A 21,999-nucleotide genomic window follows, 5' to 3' on the forward strand; every position below is an offset into this window, starting at 1 on the left:
TGATGCATATCTGTAATTTCAGCACTTGGGAGGCTGGGACAAGAGGTTCACTCTAAGTTTAAGACTAGCCTGGGCTACAAAGTAAGTTCAAGGCCAGCCTGAGCTACATAGTGAAGCCCTGCCTCCAAAAGACAAAAATAAAAGGTATCGTGCTACCTAAGTTAATAGTTAGTAGTCACCAAGCTACGTAGGTTATCAATCTTTTTCTTGCTCATTCTCTGCCTCCAACAAAAGCCACATCAAAGAAGTCCTATTGGTTTAATCTTTCAGATGTTCCTGAGTCCCTGACCTGTCTTTATTCCTGGGCTGTTTCCTTAGTGCAGTCCTTTGCTTCCCTTTCAATGCAGTTGCCTAGCTTCTGCTCTCTTTTGTCCTGTGAGCCACTCCATACATTCCTATCAACTGTCTTTTTCTAAAAGACATTAATTGTTCGTGCTCACCTACTCAACCTTATCCTTAACATAACGCCTAGGTTAACTGACAGACTGCTGAAGACTCAACTCCACTCTTCCAGGCTTACCTGCCACCTCTTGATGGCCACATACGGACAGCCCCACTCAGAGCTGTCGGTCTTCAGTGAGTGGCAACTCAAGACTTCTACTTGGCGGGGCTGGGCTGAGTCATTTCTGCCCTGCCCTACTCCGTGCAATGCCACTTGCTGTGTTAAAGCCCATATAACATGCGGCCTTTGTACATTCTTCCCAGAAGTAACAGAATAGAGGATCAAAACCCTGGGTCTCAAGACAAAAGGTAAGAATTTGTATTTTATTGTAATTTTGGTCAACTTAATCTCTCTGTTGCTCACTTTGACTCCTACTTCACATGTAGCTTATTTCAAGATGAAATTCAAATGGATATTGATTCCTTTCTCACATGAGGTCTCTCTTACTATGTGTTTTGATAAAGGGCCTCTAAAAACAACGATTTTCCTTTTAACTTTATTAGCAAAAATATCCTCTTGGTATTCAGTGCATAATGGTCAGATTTCCATTCACACAAATTTCCCTGATGTACTCTATCATTAAATAACAATTACAGTTGCAAGGAGATAGAGAAAAACAAATGGTATGCATTTCAATTTTTTTTCAAAACTTCTGTATCTTTGCCATTATACTCCTCAATCAAGCTTTACTAATTCACTCAGTAGAATAAAACAAAACCAAAAAAAACCCTACCAAAATATTGGCTCTGAATGAAAAAGTATGAGCAATTTAAAATTTTAAATCTTTAAATGATCTTTTTAACAGTCATTTTTATTCTTCAACTTGGTTCTAAAGCAAAACTTCAGTAGCCGAGTGGGACGAGAATGCCCAACACCTAAGCAGAGCGGGGAAGTAGGAGTACTGACACGGAGGGGAGCTGAAAAGGGGAGCACACAGAGGGGGGGACGTGCATGTATTTAAAATATCACCATCTACTGAGGTAGAGGCAGTAACATCCAATCATAAGGAACACATGTCACACAGATCTTGTCTTCTAGTTATAAATTTCCAGTAAAATGTGAAAGAATGGCTGATTCCACAGCTGGGGCAAGTACAAAATGAATTTAGAAAATCCTATTGTGCTGAAGGTAAGATAGTGCCTTAACAATGATGCAAACACGTTAAAAGAACACAGAAACCCAACCGGAAGAGGCTCCCACAGGCCAAATTTGAGACAATTTGAGATTCAAAAACATTATAATCCCCTGAGTAGAAAATCATGAGTGCGTTCTGTAATAAATTAAAATTCTGATTTTAGGAGTGGTATCTATACATGGTTTTAGAGTACCTCCCCACAAAATACTTAGGAAGGAAAAAGTAATTGCCTTACAGTAAAAGCAGCCCAATACCTTAAAAAGGGATCAAAATGAACACTATCAGAAATGGGGCAGATTAAACTGCAATGCAATGCAACATTGTTTAGATTCCAACAGAACGCAACCAGGGCCAAGGATATAGCTTAGTGGCATAAGTGCCTGCCTGGCAACCACAATGTCCTGAGTTTGATTCCCAGTACCAAAAAAGAAAACAAAGAATGCAATGAGAACAAAAATAGCATCTGCACTTTCTGCCAAGGAGCACAACTGGAACCTAGTCATGAAGAAACAAATTCAAATGTAAGGACAAAATTACCGGCCTATAATCTACACAATCCTTTGGGACTAGGTGCCAATGGTCCCAAAGGATCAAAACACACTAAGGAACTGTTTCAGAATGAAAGATGCAACTACGAAACACACAATGTTAGACTATAACCTATTAATTCAGTACTGGGGACAGCATGTAAGGCCTGAGTAAGTCTAGCAATCTAACTTTCTAAACTCAATGATTGTGCTGTAGTTATACAGAAGACTTTCTTTTTTGGAAATACAAAAGTATGGCCATATCATGGCAGCAACTTACTGAAAAAAATTTATCTGAAAGGTACTTATAATCCTTCTCTAAGTATTGAGACTGTTTTACATTTTTCTTTAAAAAGAATGCACAATTAAGTTCTTAAAGGGTTGATAAAGGAGTTTAATATGATATGTAACCCTAAAAATAAAATCTTAAATACAGTGAACTTTGTCCAATCATATCCACTGTCTAAGTACATGCTTTGGTTTTCCATCCTTAATTCTCCCAGAATTTTTTTTATGCATAACTTACAGATTCAATCTCTCTCTTGACAGTGACATATTCATAGGTATTGGTCAGTAGAGAAAAGTCACAGGAATTCTATTTTTGAAATCAAACAAGAATGAAGACATTACCATAAAAATAACTTCTCCCCCTTGTGGTAAAGATTAAGAATACAATTTACTGAAGAATCTTAACAGGCACTTAATATTATTTATTACAAAGTACGTTGATATAATTTCATATTAATCCCCTACATTAGCCTTAAATAATACACAGTATTTGCAGACAATATACGTAGAGGTAGTTTCATAGTTTTCTTTTAGGTCAACACTGTCCAGATTCCATTTGGTGTTTGGTTAGCAAAAAGTTGCAGCTTTGATAAAACTGCCACAACAAAAGGCCAAAGGAGCCAAGGTGACTAACAGTATAAATTCAGGTAAACAGAGGTGGCCTCACTCAGAGGTATCTGCCTATTTAGGATTACAGGGACAAATGAAAAGGTTCCCACCTTTCAGAGTGTAATCTCAAACACCTGAAGGTCCATCACTGGAAATTAATTCCTTTGAATTGTATTTATTCAATCTTCACTGAGTTTACTAACATAGAAAAGACATTTTCTTCATTTAAAATTGCCAGTGGTGAAAACAAAGGAAGACATTCATCCTAGCATAAATGAAACCTAATTTTCTCATTCCACTTTCTTATGACCATTCTTAATCTTCCATATTTCTTCCTATTAAGTCACTGGACACTGATAATTCTATGTTTTATTGACCTTCCAATGATTATAAAGTAATTTAAGTGATTTTTGAAAATAAACTTAATTCATTTCAGACTTTTAAATTAAAAGTGGCTCAGTTGGATCTGTCTCTTAAACAGAGTAATATAAATATTAGTATCTTGGCTAAAATGGATTATTGATAATTTTAATACATGTTGCACAGTACATATTAATATAGAAAAATACATGTTATCACTAGCATAATGTTGACCATGTTCTAATCCATTCCACCTGCTCAAATATTAGTATAAATAATTATATATTTGTAATGCATCACTGCTGTCTAGCATAAATCTGTGCTTTCTGAATAAATGACTTTCCTCAGAGGTTGTTTGCTATTTGGAGTATGACATACTCCTATTTAAATTGGCTTTGTATGGGTGAGGCAGAATGCAACCTTCTAAACCACTTAGAAAATGAACAAAAGTGTTCAATTACTCTCTTTCCCCAGCCCTCAACAGATATACAGATATTCAGTCTTAAGCACTTAAGTTTACTGGTACCTATTAAATAACACTGATAATATATATATGGCCTAAGTTTACAAATAGAAATTTTGTTAAGGCCAGGGTTATCAGCCTAGCTGCTCCAAATCATAAGAGTAAAATTATTATTTGCTGTGTCAGTTTCCTCTGAAATACATTACAGGTATTTCCCCATGAATCTTCAAAGAGAAATGACTGATTAGTGGTAGGAAACAAAGGTAATAGGGTAATTTTTGACGTGTAATTTTGATTATAGTATTTTGATATAGTATAGAGTATAGTATATTACTACCTTTTGTCCTACCTTTTTTTTTTCTTTTTGGTACCGGGGTTTGAACTCATGACCTCACGTTTACCAAGCAGGCACTTAAGCTGCTGAGCTAAATCCCTGATCCATTGTCCTACATTTTTAATGTATTAGCCACTTAGTAATACCAATCCACTGAACAGTTAACAAAATTAGCAAACTTATGATACTTAAAGTAGTCTGTTTTTGAAGGTGGAAACACTGCTTTCTGATACTTCTGCAACAGAACTGCCATTTTGTTCCATGTTACAAAATATGGTACAAAATACCTGGACTCAAATGTGAAAACTGCTCAAAGTATCATAACTATATAAAACTTACTAAGGAGAACTTTGTGATGGACATGTATTTCTATTAGATACAAACTTAAATCATAATTTCCTGATCTTACACAATTTTAAAACTATTGTCAAAAAAGAATGACCACACATTAAACATATAAAACAAAGAACCTATTTAAGGCTGCATAAAGAAATATACGGACTATAAGAATGAATGAGACTTAAGATTTTAGATCTGAGCTTTCCACTAGCAGTATACCTTGATGGATCTACTTTCCTTTTGTACTATGGGTTGTTCACCTATCAAATGGAAATAATGGCCCAAATCCTAGGGCTGTGTTGGAATCAAATAATATATGTAAAGGACTTAGCATATAGTACATGGGATTTAAGTCAAACAAATATAGCTGTAATTATCTTTATTAGGCACTGCATTTTTTAAACTGCTCTGTTTACTTCACGTACAATTACTTAACAACATGGTTAGTTCTTTTCTTCCAAAGTGCATACTATATCACAGGGTAAGCCTACTCAAATAGAGACAAGTAGTACAGAAACTGAACATAGTAAAATAATCTGATGAAAGCACAGACTGCCTTGCATGTAAAATTCATCAGAAAGCAGGAAAATTCAGTATAGTTCTGGAAAAATTCCTATTTCTAAGAAATCAATAAAGTATATGTGGCAGAATATTTTGCATTAAAACATGTTAATTTCACAGGTATGAGCCTTTTTAGTCACCAAAACATTATGCTGAGTGATGCCTGCTGTTCAAGAATGCCTTAGCCACTACCTTATCAGCATGAGCACTTAGAGGAGTTTGTAGCATTTCAGGAGCCAGTATCTCTTTACCTGGATACTTACAAATATTCACCACCACACATGAGGAAGAGTCATTTAAGGAAACAATAAATTCTCCACTTGGAGTCAACCTATTGCTAAGTTATTTCACTCTGAGCCACAAGGCTAGTATTTAGAAAGTGAAATATTTAGAAGTGAAAAGAAAGAAAACGGCCTAATATATAGTTTAACTTACTTTAAATTTATCTACTTTAGCACATCTTTGTTTAAAAAAGACAACAACAAAGGAAACCCTAAAGACTTACAACCACCATGATGGTCCTCCTCAAAATGAGATCAAAGATTGTCTTGGAATAGTCAGATAGTCAGATGATCATCCAGTGGTTATTTAACAATTCTTCGTAAGATTCTTCATTGATTCCGGTTGACTGTCCTTTGTAATAGCTTTGCTTACAGGCTAAACTTTCTTCTAAAACTAGTGTTCTGCATTTCACAAAATATACTGATGTTTTAGAAAAACAACCTGCTGTGTTTATAGAGCATATTTTCAATTTCAATAGATTAAAGACTGTGTATAGCACACAAGCAACTGTGGAATACTGCAAAAAAGTCTCTTGGATTGAAATGTTGGTAAAAGCTATTAAGCTCTATTATCTCTACTTAAAATTTCATTATTTCCATGTAAAAAAACATTCTATTTATTGATCAACTCTTTTGAGTTATAAACTTTGGACCATATTTTGTGATGGCAATATATGACGATATGGTCAGAATACAAACAATGCTAACATCTTTTTCTTCTTAAAGAAGACTTTTTAGGTTGAGTTTCTGTTCTTGGGTTACACAGTCAGTACACAGTAGAAAAAAAGAAGTGAGAAGACATACGCTATGAGAAATAAGAATACCTTGAACTTTTAAATAAAAAATTTATAAAATTCACTATGGATGTCCTTGAAATAGAATGAAATAAAAAAATGCACGGAATGTTTATTGAGCATTAATATTAACACTTCTAAATTATATATTAAGAGTTTTGTCACTGTCCCGTCAATGGACATGATGGAAAACACTGCACAGAATTCAAGCATGGAAGAAATAATTGACAAAATACCTAAGCAACAAGTATATGTTTTACATTTAAAAATTTAATCCAAACAAAGTAATTTGAAGCGCTTCTCTGATTTGGAAGTTTTAAGTGTCATCTCATGTTTTATTTGAAATTTTTGTTTTTGCTTTTTTACAAATTGACACTGTACAAAGAGTTCAAATGGCCAGTAAAACTACTGCCTTAAAATTGTTGGCTGTAAGTAACAGAGGTATAATTTGAGTTTATATAAGAGCTTTCTAAAATGGCAACAGTACAAGCATATGACTTTTTCTTGTATCCCAAACCTGTTCTACCTTTCCCTTGGCTAAGAAAAGAAATCTGGAAAGCCTTCTAAACCTGCCACAAAGTCCTAAAATGCTTTGAAAAAAGTTGGCATATTTCATTTCCCTTGCACACCCTGATAACACTGGGCTAAAGAGAAAATGAAAAAATTCAGCCTATGGTAATTGAAACAGTAGTTAGCTCTGAACCTGGAAGGTTTGGGTAAAACTGATAACCATTTAGAATCAGGTTCTGAGAAGAAAAGTAGTTTTCCCAAATTAGGCCTATATTTAAGAAAAAACTGCTAAGAATAAAGTGAACGTTAAAAAGCCTGTCTAGTTCCTAAAAGACTATGAACAACATAATGGAAGCTTAAACATTACATTTAATTTAGAATATATTCTTTTTTTGGTGGTGGTGAGGGTACCAAAAATCAAACTCAGTACCTCACATTTGCCAGGCAGGCACTTGCTGCTGAGTCCATAGAACATATTCTTGCAGAGCAAATTTATTAGGTTTATAAAGTAATGGCCTTTTGAAATTTTTATTTCACTTTTAAAATTTTGTAAGTAATTTATTGTCACCATATTAAGCCAATTCAATGACCATAGCCAAGTAGTAATAACTTTAGAAATGACTTGAAAAATGATAATGTACCGATCTGAAACTACAGATCTAAAAAGTAACCAGTCTTTGCAAAGTTTATGTCCAAACTTAGAATACACAATGTCATCTAGCATCTCCCAATTCCTCTTACAGTAGATTATCTGCAGGTTAAGTGATCACATCCTCTTCAAGTTTATCAGTAAGATAAAAATCTTACAGAACTGCATTATGCCTAAGTTTCTGCTTCCCATATGCGCCACTTGGACTATCCCTCACTTCTTTACTTTCCTTACAATATTAAAGTAGTGAATAAATATGGTCCTTTAGTTAAGGTCTTCTTTTACCTTAACTTATGTGAAACATAAAATAAGGTAGTTTTATTAATTTCTTACTAGAACTGGCTTAAAATCTACTTAGCAAATAAGAAACTGTAAACTTTAAATTTTACCCAGAAAGCAGATGTATTCTGATTCACTCCTAATGTCTGCATAAAACATCACTTTAGTTTAATTTATTACATTTTCTTGGAACTTATCTCGAAAAAAGTCTAATCAAAACTACGGAAATTATACTTGTTAATTTCTGAAAGATTCAACAAATTCTTGAGGAAAATCTACAGTAATTTGATTAACAATTATCAATAATGAAAAGATCATTAAAAACTGACGAATAATAAATGTGGTTTTTTTGTATTTTATCTAGTATTAATGCAAAATGGGATGATAAAATTTCCAGATGAAATATGCTGAAGTAGAACCAGAACACTGGTAAAATTTGCCTTCTGATACTAACATTTGCCAGAGTGAAAAACAGTGACATGTAGTTTTGCAGAATTTGAAATGTACAAATTCAAGAATGGGATTAAAATTCAATGTAGCAGGAAAAAAATGTAAATAGAGTTAGTGGCATCCAAATTTCAAATAAAACTCGAGGGTAAGTATGGCTGCTGTTTTCTTCAGTCATTTTCCATAAAACGTTGGCTGTGTCATAAGGAATCTCCTGTGCTTTCTATCTTCTGAGGCCTGCTGAAATGTAACACACTTCCGTTGCCAATTTAACCTCAGCTGAAGTGTCGAGCAAGGCGAGCAGATCTATAGTCAGCGCGAAGTTGTACAAAGGAGTGAAGTATGTTCTTGTCCAGATTAGCAAGTTGTTCTCCTGAGCAGACTTGCTTCAAATTATCTGGGGCAACTACAAGAAGGTTGCAAAGTGCATGCAGAGTATCAAAAAGATGTAATACCATTGGAATCTGAATGGAGAGAAGAAAAACAAAACTGAAACAAGATCAATTGCCCATTTTAGAATTACGCCTGCAAATTCCTCTTATGTACTGTTGATGAGATTATTAGTATGGATAGAGTTCAATATATTATAAGTTTTGAAAGCTGAAGAGTTAAAACACAGATTTCATTAGTTTCAGAACCTTTAATCTTTAAAAATATTCATGTGAATTTTCTCAAAACAATTATTTTAGTAGACTAAAACTAAAGTTTTTATTAATGTAGGCCTTTGATGAAAAATGATTTCAGAAAGACATACATGAAGAGAGAATAATATAACTGGTTATATAAAAGAAAGCACAAAGAAAAAAATGTGTTAATATTGAAAATATGAAAGGATCAGTTTTTCACACAGGATGTGTTAGAAACATCTCATTACAGAAACAAATTACAAACTTTTTAATAATCGTTACAAGTCAATACAGACTTTTAATGGTCTGACTTTGTTCCTGATTGTATCAGTAGGCTTGCTACTTGTATATACATACCTTGAAGTCTTTGGCACACTTCCTGTATTCAGCTACATCACAAATTGCTAACATGCCACCCATACAACTGTAGGAGTATTGCTGAAGATGCTCATAAATAAGTCGATGAAAACGGACTCCAAGTTCCATCAAAACTGTATCCACATTCTTCCCATCCATGGAATTTTTGATCTTCTCCACTTGTTTTCTCACATAAGCACAGACTTTTACACAGGCCTATAAAAGTTTTTCTACACTTATTATATGATATGTATAACAATTTAGCTAAGGACAAAATACATATAGTTTCTCATTAGTCTCTAAGTGTAAATGAAAAAATTTAGGACATAGCAAGATACACTGGTGAAAATGCTACAGTATTAACATAGCAGATATACTTATTAGCAAAATAAACAGTTTTACTTACATTAGTATACTGAATTAAAACATTGTTTTCATCTTCTGGCTTAAAATCTGTTTTCTTTTGTTCTGCAGCCAAGATATGCTTCATCTGTCCAATCATACAATTTAATGTCCTAAAGAATTGAGAATATATTTGATTCATTTGGTTTAGTCAGTATTTTATTTACATTTATACTAAATTAAATTAAAGTTTAAATTCATGTCATTAAAAAACTATTTTGCTATTTGTAAACTTCAAATTTTGGGAAATTATAGGTCTTGATATCAAGAAAGTTAAAAAGGCTTTATAAAAAAAATTATTTGCTCAATATTTGGAAATCTTAAAAACTTCAAAATTTGTTACTAATTTATTTCCTTTATAACTAAGGTTTTCCAAAGGCAAAACTAGACAGGAAGAATGTTTAGGAAGATAGGAAGTTAGTGGATTTAAGAATAGGTAAGGTTTGGAAAAATGAGTAAAAGGAACATGAATGTCAAGTCCAAGGACAATGAGGAGGATGATGTGTTACTAAAGATTCAGATGAGAAATGAAAACATAAATTTGTAATGTTACATCTATGAGTTGTGCATTTTCTCCAACAGCAAGCAGCGTCTTCAATTATGACTCTAAAATAGATCATAATAACCCAGAATTTACAGTGTCTAAGACAGTTACGGCTGAAGGCAATGGATTCTAGGGCAAATATAATGTTGTAATGCAAGAGCTGGACCAAGCGTCTGAGTGAAACAAATAATGAAGTAAAGTTAGGAAAAGAACAAAATATTGACATGATAAAGAGATTAAAGGACAGAGGTTCTGTTAAGGTCAGAAAATAGGCATGTGGAGAATTGAAAAGAGGTTGTAGACACAGAATAGGATATTCAGGTTCAAGGTTTTATTAACAAAGATAACAAAGTACAGTGGAGCCAAGAAGAGGCAGTTAATTGGAGATTATTAAGAAAATAAACAGCTTACTCATAGGCATGAAAAGAACCTGACATAAGGTTAAAAGTTTTCTTTCACCATTTTTATGATGAGACAGATGCCCAAATCCTCAATAAATGCAAGGCCCTGACATGAAAGACTGAGATGACAGCAACAAGAAAGAAAAGAATTTCAAAGGTAAAGATGTTCTGATCTAATGGACAGATACAACGGCAGCAGTTAAGTAAATGCTAAGTCTGTACTCAAAGTCACACTGAAGAGATCTCCACAGACCCCTGCATCTTTAACGTGATAACTAATGCCCAGACTTTGAGATTAAGGCTTATCTGGGAAAATGAAAAACTTAGCTAATTTATAGTAAGATATCTAGGAAAAATGTATTTCCCAAAAATAAAAGCACAGGACCACATAGTTTCACTGGTAAATACTATCAAACATTTGAAGAATGAATGCCAAATCTTCTTGAGTTCTTCCAAAAAAATAGGAAGAGAGGAAAACACTTTCAAATTCATTTTATGAATTTGACCATGACACTAAAGTAGAAACTACGAAAAAAGAGAATTACAGGCCAATATTCCTGATAAACTTAGATGTTAAAATAAACAACAAATTGAATTCAACAACATACTTTAAAAGGATCATGCAGTGTGATCAAGCAAACTGTCTGTGATACAAGGGTGCCTCAATATATGCAAGCTAGTAAGTATAAACTAAACAGAATGAAAGACAAACATAATTACTAGAAGATACACAAAAAGCATATGGCAAAATTCAACAACGCTTCATGATAAAAGTTAATTATATATGAAAAGAAATATGCCTCAACAGACTATATATGACAGGTTCACCATTAACAAGGGAAAATCTAAAAGTTTTTTCTCTACAATAAGAAACAAGACAACAGTGTCCACCTGTATCACTTCCACACAAAGCACTGAAAGTTCACCCAGAGCAATTAAGAAAAAGAAATAAAAATCTTATAAACTGGGAATAGATAATTAAAGTTGTACCTTCAGATGACATGCCCTTATACAAAGGGAATTTTAATAAAGATGCTAACAAAAACCTGTTAGAACTAATAAATGAATTCATTAAAGTTTCAAGACACAATATCAACATACAAAAATCAGTTCTAAACATTAACAACTATCCAAAACTGAAATTAAGAAAACAATCTCATGTACAATAGCATCAAAAAGAATAAAATATTTGAAAATTAACTTTTTCAAAGAGGAAAAGGCTCAGACATTAAAAATACAAAGCACTGCCAAAAAAATTTAAAGAAATAAATGGAAACATAAGCCATGCTTGTGAACTGGACTAATACTTTAAAATGTCCATCTATTCAAATGAGTTACAAATTTATTATATTCTCTATCACAATTCTGATGGCATTTTTCACAAAAAAGGAAAAAAATCCAAATATTCTTATGAAACCACAAAAGATCCTAAATGGTCAAAGCAGCATTGAACATTAACAAGTGGTACCACACTTCCTGGTTTCACTTGCATAGAGACATACAGGTCAAGAGAAGAGAACATGCAGCTCAGAAAAAAATAAACCCATTCATTTATAATCAACTGATTGTACAGTCATACAACAGAGAAAACACAGTCTTGTTAGGTTGTGCTGAGAAAATTGGTTGTCCACACAGATCTCATACCACACGTACAATATCAACTCAAAATGGATTAAAGATTTTTGCAGTCATAAAATTGTAAAAATATTAGAAGCAAACATAAGGAAAAACAGCTATTAGTTCTTTGGAAATGACCCACATAGTATGGGCAACAAAAGCAAAAATACACAAATAAGAGTGAAATGAAATAAAAAAATTATTGCTCCCTATAGAAAACAACCAACAGCATGGAAAAAGACAACCTATGGAATAGATAAAAGTATTTGCCAACTATACTTAAGGGATTAAGGAAAGGCAAAACTCAGTAGCAAAACCAACCCCACATAAATTTATAAAAAGAAAAGATACTCATTAAAAGAAAACAACACAGTTAGCCAACAGGTATATGAAAAGGTGCTTAATGTCATAAGTCAAGTTCATATAAATAAAAAACAATGAGATATCACTTTATACCTGACTAGATAACAGCCTAAAAGGATGATACATGTTGCCTATGACATGGAGAAAAGGAAACTCTTCTACACTATGATAGGAAAGTAAATTCATATAATTACTATTAAAAACAGCATACAAATTCCTCAAAAACTAAAAATAGAATTACCATTCAACCTAGCAAACCAAGTACTAAGTACATATCCAACAGAAATGAAATTAGTATCTTGAGAGGTATTTGATTTTCCAGGCCCACTGTAGCATTATTTAAAATAGCGAAGATGTGTAAGTAAGCTCAATGTCCAGTGAAAGATGAAAGGTTAAAGAAAATATGGTATATTTATACAATGGGGTCATTATCAATAGTTTAAAAAGAAGGGAATTCTGCCATCTGTGAGAACATGGATAAACCTGAAGTACATTAAGCTAAGCGGAATAAGCTAGATGCAGAAAGACAAATATTACAAAATCTCATTCATAGGTAAAAGGCAAAAAATAAAATCCACTGAAGCACATAGTACAATTGTGGTTGCCAACACATGGGACTGGTAGTAGAGAAAATAGGAAACAGATTCTGAAAGGGGACAATTTCAGTTACATAGGCTAAGTTCTAGAGATCTAATGGATTCTGTGGTGACATGGTAGTTATATTTATACTTTAAATTTGCCAAGAGTCTAGATCTCATGTTATTGCAAGAAAAGGATAACTATGGTGACAGAAGTTGCATTTTACAAAAACATTAAATCTGCTGGAAGACAGAATAGGTAAAACTCTTGAAGAGACATTGGTGTAGGCAAGGACTTTTAAACCCCAATCATACAGAACTATCACAAAGAATCAACAACTGATATCATCTTATTAAAAAGCTTTTGCACAGCAACAGAAACCAACAGAGTGAAATGACAATCCACAGCATGGGAAAAAAAATGTTTGCCAGCTGTTCCTCAGATGAAGGATTACTATAGAGAACATATAAAGAACTAAAAAACTTAAACCTCCAAAATGGAAAAATAAAATCCAAAAATGAGCATCTGAGAACATATAACTTCCCAGATGAAGAAATAAAACAGCAAATAAATACACACAAAAAAAATGTTCCAACATCACTGGTCATTTGAGAGATGCAAATTAAAATAGCACTGAGAGTTATATTCAAATATTTCAAGGAAAAAGACACCATGGTAACTACTATTACGTCGGGTTATTTGGTGGTAAAGCACTAGGTTGCTGAAACTGTCATGCTTTGACCTATATTGTTATGTTGTTATGTCCTCTTTTATCTCAATCTCTCCCTTATTCATTAAAAAATTATTGTTATTTTTTATGATTTTTTTAATTAGTGGGAAAAATTTAAAAAATTAGCAGGATATATTATAGTAACATTTTTTTATTTCCTATTAACTTGATTTGAAGTCCTGTAATACTCCCACTATCTTGTTTCGACTGATTAGACTCTGTTCCGTTCTGTGTGATAGTAATTGAGGGTGTAGGTAACTACTTTGAAGGCAGTAAGATTCACTATGATGCCCATTCTGGTTTGACTATTATCTTCTTTGGAAGTCCTGTAATGTTTACAAGGTTTAGGTTTTATTGGTCTTGTTCTCTACTGTTTTGTTCAACTATATAATACCTAATGAGATAGACAATTCTTTTTAAGGAAGCAAGAGGCATCATGGTAACCACTGTTGATAACCTTGTACTCTGTTTTTACATCATGTGCTATGTCTATCCTTGGTTTTGACTGACAGCTTTGTTTTGCCATATTTGACTTTATTCTCTCCCCCCCCAAAAAGTAGTAAGAACTAAGGAGTAATAAAACCCAAAATGTGTAAATTTTGTTGTAAAAAAGAGAGGGAAAAAAAGTGCTCTAAAGGATACAACTGCAAGTGTGTTTAGGGGTGTTAAATAGATGACCATATTAATGTTTTTGGTTGGATCATTGAACACAACTGTTTGCAGTCTCACTGTTTGAGTGTCCACTTTGTATGCTTTGATACTGTGACTTGAGCAACTATCTCTAAGATGATAATGTGTAATCTATTAACTAGTGATTTCTGTTTTTTTTTTTTTGTAGTTCTGTATTACTTGTACCCTTACACCGCTTTGTTTTGTTTTGTTTTTTCTCTTAAATAAAATTAAAAAAAAAAACAGCACTGAGATTCCATCTCACCCCAGAAAGAATGGCTATTATGAAGAAATCAATCAGTAACAAATGATGGAGGGGCTGTGGAGAAAAAGGAATCCTCTACCGTTCATGGGAGTGTAGACTGGTGCAACAATTGTGGCAATCAGTGCAGAGATTCCTCAAAAATCTAGGATTGGAGGTTTCAACTGACCCAGCTATTTGGGTCAAATCTCTTATGGGTTATCTTCCCTTAAAAATTAAAAACATCGTACCACAGCTATACATGTGCACTCATATTTATAGCAGCACAAGTTCTAACAGCTATATTTTGGAAACAACCCAACTGCCCATCTACCAAGGAAAAGACAGAAAAAGTGGTCTTTTTATACTCAGTTATAAAGAAGGATGAAATGGAGACTTCTATAGGTAAGTAGATGCAACTCAAGAGCCTGCTCATAAATGTAATAAAACAGACATGCATATCTAAACATGGTATTGTCTCCCTAATTTGAGAAGCTGAAACAGTAAATAATATCCAAAATGTACAATAGACATTTTAAAATGGGAAGAAACTGCTCAAAAGGAAAAGAGAAACAGGGATGGGAGAAAGGAGAAAACAAGGAAGAAAAAAACAAAAAAAGTATATATACATAAAGAAAGGTTTGTGCTAATATTATTTGGACAATGAAGTACAGAATAATTTGAAGATAATATGCAATGCATTAACCATTGTTAATTACATTGTTTTATTATTTTCTTTAAAATAAAAAAAGAAATTGCATTTTACTGTAGTTATCACATTTTATTATGGTATGTTCACAAAGAACATATCAAAGCTTGTTATAGACCTTAAATATATACAAATTTGGTCCAATTATACCTCAGTGAAGCTGGAAAAAAAAGTGAGACTACGTTTTAGGATTCTTTTAAACCTATTCTTCAGTAAACTAGTATGAATAATGAATTCTATAAAACCTTTGTCTTCTACAGTTTCATCCTATTTTAATTTTTTTCCTTTTGTTATCACACATCATATGGCAGTTCTCATTCTTAGTGGGAAGATCAATTGACAGGTGAGTTACAAGTCATTTCTCATTATTATTAAAGTAAAATGGTTTACAGTTTCACAAATCAAATTCCAGGTTATCTTTTTAAACAGTTCTGTCACAAACTTGTATTCAAATATGCTGCCTTAAATAGAAAATAAAGAATTACATTAAAGCCATTCTCAGACCAGGGGTAGCAGGAACAAAGGACACGTCAGGGAGCAAGCAAACCCAGTTTGGAAGCAGCACCACGCGAGCACCCCTGCTGGACTAGACCAGCCACACTTCAGCTTCTGCCCTTGAGCCAGCACCATTCTCGGACCAGCGGCAGAGAGAACAAAGGCACATCAGCAAGCAAGCACACCTAGTCTGGGAATCAGCACCATGCCCACACCGCTGCACGATAGGCACAACCAGACCTCAGCATCTTCTGGCTCACAGATGACAAACAATTAGTAGCATATCTCTATCCCACCCCTGCCATAGGCAACATCTCTAGCTATGGAGGTGAAATGCAATCGGATGCCTGTGGTGCTTTGGTGTTTCACTATCCTTACAGGTCTAGGGCCAGTGGTCTGATCACAGGTTCAGAGGATAGCAATATGCAGGTGGCATCTGGGGGCGGGGGATCTCCTTCTGAGGGTTGTAGCTACTGCTTATTCCCTATGGTCTTGTTTTGGAAGTCCTATATCATTTCCATTGTTTTGTTGGGTTGGGTTTTATTCTCTTTTGTTTTGTTTATGTCAAATCCGATGGCAGGAGCAACTATTTCAAAGATAACAAGATACATTAAGGTAGCAATTTTGGATTTCCTATAGGCTTGTTTTGAAGCCCTTTTACTGCATTCATTGTTTTATTTTTATTATTTCTATTCTATTCTTTTCTGTTTGATTTTTACTATGTCCTAAGTTATCTGCAGCTATTTTGAAAACATCAAAAGGTATTATGGTAACTACTGTTGATTTTGTAATGTTTTTTTTTAGGTCTGTATCTCTTACAAATTGGTTTGTTTTGGTTTTATTCTGTTTTATCCTCTCTAAAATAAAATTTTTAAAAAAATTTTTGAAAAGAAGATATACCAAACTTAGTAGCATGGACTTTAGAGTTCTAGTTCCTATTCTACTTTCATTAACTCTGATCTTGAACAAATTATTTTCATTTAGGTCTGTTCCTTTGTCTGTAAAATGGAAATACTCATTCCTACCTACTGCATGAAATGATTCAAGTAAAGGTCCTTGCGTTGTGCTAGCATATAGTAAATGCTTGATAACTGATAATATAAATAAATATACAGACCATCAAATCTATTTCTCTATGAACAAATAACTTTCCTCAATAAACATTAGTCTTTTGCACTCAACAGAAGTTACTTTTATAGAATTAATAAATTTATTTTAAATATTTGATAGTTTTCTCAAAATGGCAGAGGAGCGAGTAACAGCAACTCAGCTTTTCCAGGACAAAGCCTTTAGAGTCTGGAGCACAATAGCTGGGAGGGGAGTTAAAGTGAGTGGAGGTTAACCAGGAACCACAAGAGAACTGACAGAGGAAGAGAAAAACAGGATTGTGTGATAGAGAAGGAATAGATCACGCCGTGGAGAGACTTCACTACCACCAAGAGGCTACTTAAGAGCCAACAGGAAGGCTAAGTGAAACTAATGACTTGTTTGTTCACAGAGAACCAGAAGACAACCTCAGAACCAAGAGAATGATCTGCAGTTGGAATCAGCAGGGAGAGCATAGGACAGTACTGAACAACAGCCTTTCAGAGTCTATGGTTGGAGAGTGACCTCAATACATGTGCCTGCAGCTATGGTTCCAGGGCAGGAGCTGGTGGGGAACCATTGTTAGAAAGGGCTGTTTGAACCTGGGTCCCAGAGCAGGTCCCTCGCTGCTTCATACTGCCAAGTTCCCAGAGTAGATGAGGGCAAGAATCCCAGGAGCCTGCCAGCAGCTGGAGAGCAGAGTGGGGATATCCCACAGAGAGGCAGGGGCTGGTAAACACAGCGCAGCTCCTGGGCGAGAGAGCAGCTTCAGTGGGCAGTACACAGGCTGGGAAACTCAGACCGGTGCTGTGCTCTTACCAGTCTCTACATGCAGCATAGTTTCAGGGGCAGACTGCTACCTTAGACTTCCTGCATAAACAGACACATCCTGGCTGAAGCTCTGCTCCTTAACCAAGGCTGAGGAGAAGAGCCATGCATCTAGAACAACAGGAAACTTTCACTGTTTAATGACTAATTTTCATGTTTTACTTTTACTTTAAAAAATGCTTTCCTCTTTCTATACATGTTTCTCCACACTTCTATCCCATTATTTATCTTTTTTTCTTTTATGAGTGTGCCCTGCACTTCCTTTCCTCTTGCCTTTTTTCTCTGAATGTAGTATATAGATGGTAAGGGATTATCCCTTGTCTCTTTATTTCCCTCCTGCTTTTAGTCATATCTCCTTGCCTGACTTCTTTCCCCTGTCTTATGCATTCTCACTTTTTTCTTTCCTCTCCCCCTTTGCATTTGCCTCCCTTTTAACCTTTTCTCTAATATCTACATCAGTCATAGAATCTTTTCCCATCCTGATTTCCCACTACCAATTTTGTTCCAGTTTTCCCTGTTATCCCTTCTAAATATGTAGCACACCCTTACCAACACTAGGGTCCTTTGCCTCCCTCCTGTTTCTTCTTTCCCATATCACAGAGCAGAGGACTTAAGAAAGGGGGTGGGGAGGACTCTTTTTTTTTTTCTTTACTCTCTTCCCTTCCCTAGTCTGGCATTACCTGGACTACCCGCCATGCTTTCTTGTTTTTTTCTTTTCTCTCTTCCTTTCCCTACTCTGGCATACCTGGACCATCCCCCATGCTTTAGATAACTGAATTACTGTTCAATGCTGTTTTTCATCATTAGAGGGACATAGTCATTACATTTACTGCACATTAACTGTGGATCAAGACTTGGATTCTTACAATGCTTACGCAAAACTGTGTTTTGGGCTAGTGAGAGGCCCAAAGCAGAATCTCACGGTACGTTATTTCTCAACCAACCTAATAGACACCACCTTAATGGATTAGTCTGTTAATCTAACAGATTAGCTGATTTGATTGCTTAGGAATAATTCTAACTCAGAGGACAATTTATTGCCAGTGAATCTGTCTGCTAAAGCCACCATCACACTGGGGGAAGGAGATAATAGAGTTCTTAACCCCAAAACCTGTTTTCTGCAAGAATTTCTACAACCAAGTAAAGAGAAGTCTGAGTCTGAGTTAGTTTCAGTGTTGTGATACAGGCATCAGAGGAGTTATTGGTGTCAGAGGATTTAGACTTTCTTGCAAAGAAGCTACTGGGAATCACATATGCAGTGTCTCACTGGAAACAATGTATGTTCCCCACTAGACCTCTCATGAACTCTGATTTAGCTTTTCTCTCTCATTTCAGATCCCTACCTAGCTTCTTCACCTCAAACTCCTGAGACAATATTATTGACATATTTCTTTATTCTTTTCCAAACATATAAACTCCCCAAGTTTTTAAATTATACTTACCTCCCTCCTCACAGTCACTCCTATCTTCTCCAATATTATTCCTTGTCTTCCCCATTCTAAAGCTTCGGCTCTTCTATATTTACCAAGCATATTGTTTGTCTTCCCTGTCAGCAAGCTCTGACAACCACATAGCTTTCCTCAATCACTAATTAAACCTCCTTTCTCCCATATCTCACTCTTTCCCCCACAAATATCCTCTGAAAGCTCTCAGTACAAATCCTTCAACTCAACTCAAAGTACTCCAATACAATCAGAATCCACGTCACCCTTTTATTCTCATCTACCACTATTCCTTACTTCAAACCTCCCTACTCTGATTGTATTAGTGTTTACTTGATCTTTTAATTTCAACAGTTTTTGTTTTATTAAGATAGATGCTTCAGGGGCTGGAGATTTAACTCTGTAACATAAGCACCTGCTCAAGGTTTTAGATACTTTTCTCATTGCTGAGACAAAATACTTCACACCCAGAGTTAAAGGAGGAAAGGTTTATTTTATTTAGTTAATCGTTTGTAAAGGTTTTAGTACACAGTTGGCTGGCTCCAAGGTGGGGTGATATAGCAGAGGGGCATCACAGAGGAGAAACAGGTCTTGGTAGGCAGAAGGTATCAAAGCAGCAAAGAACCAGTAAGCAAAAGCAGCAACCCCCTTTCTGTCAATCATATCCTATACAGGCTACCCACCCTTATTGTGGATAGTACTGACAACGAAGATAGCACAGTTAATCTAAGCACCACACCACAAATTAATCTCAGCATCACATCCTTGAATCCAGCATCATACCCTTGATCCTAGCATCACATACCCTATGACTGCATGAGGCTTCAAAAAGCCTCCAAAAAGCTCCAAAGAGCCCCACCCATGACTGCATGAGGCTCTGGGGGGACATCTATATGCAAGGCATAACAATAGCCTATTCAACAAGTGGTACTGGGAAAACTGGTTATCAATATGTAGAAGATTTAAACATTAACACAGAAACAATAAACCTACTGGAAGATAAAACACTTGAAAATGTAGGTGTTGGCAAGAATTTTCTAAACAAATCCTTGCCTATTACCATCATTATGGAAATCAGTATGAAGATTTTTCAAACAACTGAAGTTAGAAATTACATATGACCCAACTATCCTTGTTTGGTACCTTCCCTAAAGAGCTTAAGACAGTATATTACAGGATACATGTATACTAGTGTTTATAGCAGCATAACTGGTATAGCTAAATCCTGGAACCATGTACATCCACCTACAGGTGATTATATTAAAAAAAAGTATATCTACATGTAATGGACTATTTCTCTGCTATAAAGATTTGACAGATTTGAGGCATTTGTAGGAAAATAGATGTACCTGAAAATACAATGTTGGGTGAAAGAAATCAGTCACACAAGCTAATATACCATATGTTATCTTTCATTTGAGTAAGGCAAAGTACAAACCGAGAATAATAAGGATATAGGGAAGGGTAAAAGAAAAGGAATCTCTTGCAATAGGGAACTGGCCCAAGGGGGAAAGCATAAGGGGTGAAGAGGAAAATAAGCAGAATAAGGATATGTCATGGACAGGAACCTAATAACCTCAATAAATGTAAACATTATAGGTCATAAATATGAGCTACAACAGTATCAACAAGAATGAAAAAATGGGATACAGGATTTGGAATGGGATAGAAGAATGGGATAGAGGAGGAGGAAAAAGGGAAAGGAAGGGAAGGGAAGATTTTTTAAAAAGCTATGTTGCTGTGTTTTACGTACATGTACGCACTCCATAAGAGAACTGTAAACTGCGTGAACTATAACATGTACAAATAAAATAATCTTAAAAGTTTTATATTTGGGGGCTGGGGATTTAGCTCAGCGGCATAAGTGCCTGCCTTGCAAGCAGGCAGTCGTGAGTTCGATCCCTGGTACCGATAAAAATGAGAAAGACAAAAAAGAAAAAGTTTTATATTTAATATGATTCTTTATGTTATATATCATTTTTTAAGTTCTTGGTAGTTTGTGAATATATCAAAAGAAGAATAAGTTTAAAAGTGCATCTAAACATGGTGCCTTTCAAAAATAAAAAATGATTAATAAAAGGAACATTTTCAAATGGGCAAAAACACTATGCAAAAAAATATATAGTTTCATTATATATAAAATGCTGTAACAAGGTGAAATTAAGACATTTCTAAAAACTATTTTTCAGGCTGCTAAGATAGTGTTTCCATAATTTAAAAAAAAGCAAAAGGAAAAACCCAGCAACTTGCCTATCAATGCCAGTGTCCAGTTTCATCTCCATTTGTTCAATGATTTCTTTCTTCTTCTGAAGGCATTCAGATAACTTAGGAGAAGAGCTATTTATATTAAAAGGGGAAAAATTACATTAGTAGCATAATTCTGAAAATTTTTTGCATCAACTACATTAAATATATTTATAAATATGTACCAACATCTAAGCAAACCTACATAAACTATGAATACTCTGCCTTGTAGGATAACATCTTTTTAAAAAGTAAATTTTATTTCAAAGTGTGATTCAGAAATCATGAGTGATCTTTAAGATAGTTTCTGGACTAGTCTCATCGTTTCAATGTTTGTAACAAAATGTCCCAAGTTTTGCATCGTATATGAGTAATCTTTCTGTAAGTAAATGTGCTACACCACCTTACTTCTTATATACGTTAAAAGCTAACAGAAATTGATATGAAGATATAAAACCAAATTCACAGGTTCCAAGAAGTCAGATAGGCTCCCATGAGCCCACCAGCATGCAAGCTAACAAACAACCCCCACCCCCACCATCCTAGTAAGCAACTGTAGGTTCAGAGGACAGGCTGAGTTGATAGCAACTAAGGTAAATAAAGCAATGAAACACTAAACAAAAAATGAATGAATAAAACCAAATCCAT

The 21,999-nt window shown here is 34.7% G+C and overlaps 1 protein-coding gene and 1 long non-coding RNA gene across 3 annotated transcripts in view; both read right to left on the minus strand.

Moving 5' to 3' along the window:
- Positions 1-6,439: 6,439 nt before the first annotated feature.
- The window catches only part of Exoc5 (exocyst complex component 5), a 67,536-nt gene continuing 51,976 nt past the window's right edge, over positions 6,440-21,999 (minus strand). For both annotated transcript variants that reach the window (XM_063241541.1, XM_063241542.1), the window contains exons 15-18: positions 21,358-21,444; positions 9,408-9,516; positions 9,002-9,217; positions 6,440-8,482 (exon numbers count right to left, since the gene is read on the minus strand). In XM_063241541.1, the coding sequence (XP_063097611.1) occupies positions 8,294-8,482; positions 9,002-9,217; positions 9,408-9,516; positions 21,358-21,444 (601 nt within the window). In that variant the 3' untranslated portion in view covers positions 6,440-8,293. The remainder of the gene's footprint in view (positions 8,483-9,001; positions 9,218-9,407; positions 9,517-21,357; positions 21,445-21,999) is intronic.
- Positions 18,085-21,346, minus strand: LOC134474259 (uncharacterized). Its single transcript, XR_010044995.1, has 2 exons — positions 18,411-21,346; positions 18,085-18,345 (listed from the first exon to the last, which is right to left on the minus strand). It is a non-coding gene; the product is annotated as an uncharacterized LOC134474259 (long non-coding RNA).

Source organism: Cavia porcellus, unplaced genomic scaffold, assembly GCF_034190915.1.
Source record: "Cavia porcellus strain 051 isolate PalLab524CR breed Dunkin Hartley unplaced genomic scaffold, mCavPor4.1 scaffold_31, whole genome shotgun sequence".
Lineage (NCBI taxonomy): Eukaryota > Metazoa > Chordata > Mammalia > Rodentia > Caviidae > Cavia > Cavia porcellus.